The sequence below is a fragment of the Priapulus caudatus genome, unplaced genomic scaffold, assembly GCF_000485595.1.
Source record: "Priapulus caudatus unplaced genomic scaffold, Priapulus_caudatus-5.0.1 Scaffold601, whole genome shotgun sequence".
Classification (NCBI taxonomy): Eukaryota; Metazoa; Priapulida; class Priapulimorpha; order Priapulimorphida; family Priapulidae; genus Priapulus; species Priapulus caudatus.
Genome location: NW_014577662.1, coordinates 46,323 through 48,103, shown reverse-complemented (window position 1 = coordinate 48,103; position 1,781 = coordinate 46,323). Strand labels below are relative to the sequence as shown.

The following is a 1,781-nucleotide window of genomic DNA, read 5'->3' as shown; positions in this document are numbered from 1 at the left end:
CTATATCTCTCTCTTTCGTCACTATATCTCTCTCTTTCGTCACTATATCTCCCTCTTTCGTCACTATCTCTCTCTCTTTCGTCACTATATCTCTCTCAATATCTCTCTTTCTTCCTTTCCCTCCCTCCGTTACTCTCAGAGTGTCTGATCTTGTGACTGTTTGTGTGCTTGCAGTCGTATTACTACTTTGCTGTGATAGAGGATCTGATCTTGCGACTGTCATGGACAACGAATCTAGTCAACTGGCAGCTCGTGGATGAGGATGTTCTCATGACGCTGCTAGCGCTGTTAGAAGTCAGCAGGTAAGGTGGACGTACGCGTACAGATTGGGTGAACTTGTGCAACCTAGCAACAGTATCCATGGTGAGTATGGTCATTCACCACCGCTATACTCACAGGCAGTCATTTATATCTTTTTTTGCATGCGTTTAATAACGTATAATAGAGATTTTAGATAATGAGTAGAGACTGCTATATATCTGTATATAGTAAAGCAGAAGTGATTCAATTAGGACGTTTACTGAACTATTCAACTATTATCATAACAAGAATTTAATTTGGAAGTTATTTCGTTCTTTCGTTTACATTTTTAAATGATGTACGAGGATAGACTGCTATAGTAAAGCAGAAGAATTTCATTTGAACATTCACTGAATTATTCAGTGATTATCCTAATAAGCATTTCTCATTGAACTTAATTTTTTAATTCTTTCGTCCAAGATTTTAAATGATGTACAAATATTGCGTCTGCTACGGTAAAGCAGGATAAGTTCCCTTAGCACGTTCTCTGAACAACCTGCCACCTTCCTCCCCCTCCCTTCGCAGGCGGTTTATATGGAACTTCTTTCGGCTGGAGAACGAGCATCTGAACAACTGCGGTCAGTTCCGCGCCGTTCGCGACATCTCGGTGGCGCCACTGTCGACGAACGACCTCTACATGATCCTGCACATGATGGACGAACCGGACGGCGTCGTGCACCGCCGCAAGAACCGCCTCAAAAACAAGTGAGCGTCCGATTCCGCCACGTGATTTATTGTTTTTATTTTTTTATTTTTTCGAAATAATTTTTTTACAAAGGCTGGTGACAGCGTAAACGTGTCCCATTGCACATGTGACTAAGATGTGTTGCCTGTCTGTGTAGTATCGTTTTTATTTTGACCTGATTGTTCCCCAGAGTTCTGGTGAGGAAACGGAGTGAATGTGAAGCGCATGCCATGGTGGGGATGCTGCAATAGATAATGATGATGATGATGTGGATAATAATGAGGATGATAATGATGATGATGATGATGTGGATGATAATGATGATGATAATGATGATGATGATGATGAGTGGTCGAAATTTTTGCAGATGCCCACTACGTGCAGTAGGGAGAAGAGCAGTGGTCACGTTTGGGTTCTGGCACACGACAGACGTGGTTCTGTTTGTGCAACAGTTATTCTTCTATGACCTATGTGAATTTATCGTAGCTGTGTGTCGCGTGTCAGTTTTGGTGTGGAGAGATGTCGTAGCGTGTGATGTGGTAGCTCTCTTTGTCTTGTTGGGGATCAGAGAGAGAGAGAGTGGCAGAAGAGAAGAGGGATAGTAAGTACGTGTATAAGAGAGCGGGTGTACTCACTCTCTAGACTGAGAAAGAGAAGAAGAGAAAGACAGAGACAGAGATAGAGAGAGAGAGAGAGAGAGAGAGAGAGAGAGAGAGAGAGCGAGAGCGTGAGAGAGAGAGAGAGAGAGAGAGAGAGAGAGAGAGAGAGAGAGAGAGAGAGAGAGAGAGAGAGAGAG

At 43.0% G+C, this 1,781-nt stretch overlaps 1 protein-coding gene across 1 annotated transcript in view; it reads left to right on the top strand.

Annotated features, from left to right (window-relative positions):
* LOC106812024 (xenotropic and polytropic retrovirus receptor 1 homolog) overlaps window positions 1–1,781 on the top strand; it is a gene marked incomplete at its 3' end in the record, with an annotated part of 52,993 nt that overhangs the window by 39,663 nt on the left and 11,549 nt on the right. Inside the window, exons 7-8 of the mRNA XM_014815776.1 lie at window positions 167–302; window positions 826–1,005. Of these exons, the coding sequence (XP_014671262.1) occupies window positions 167–302; window positions 826–1,005 (316 nt within the window). The remainder of the gene's footprint in view (window positions 1–166; window positions 303–825; window positions 1,006–1,781) is intronic.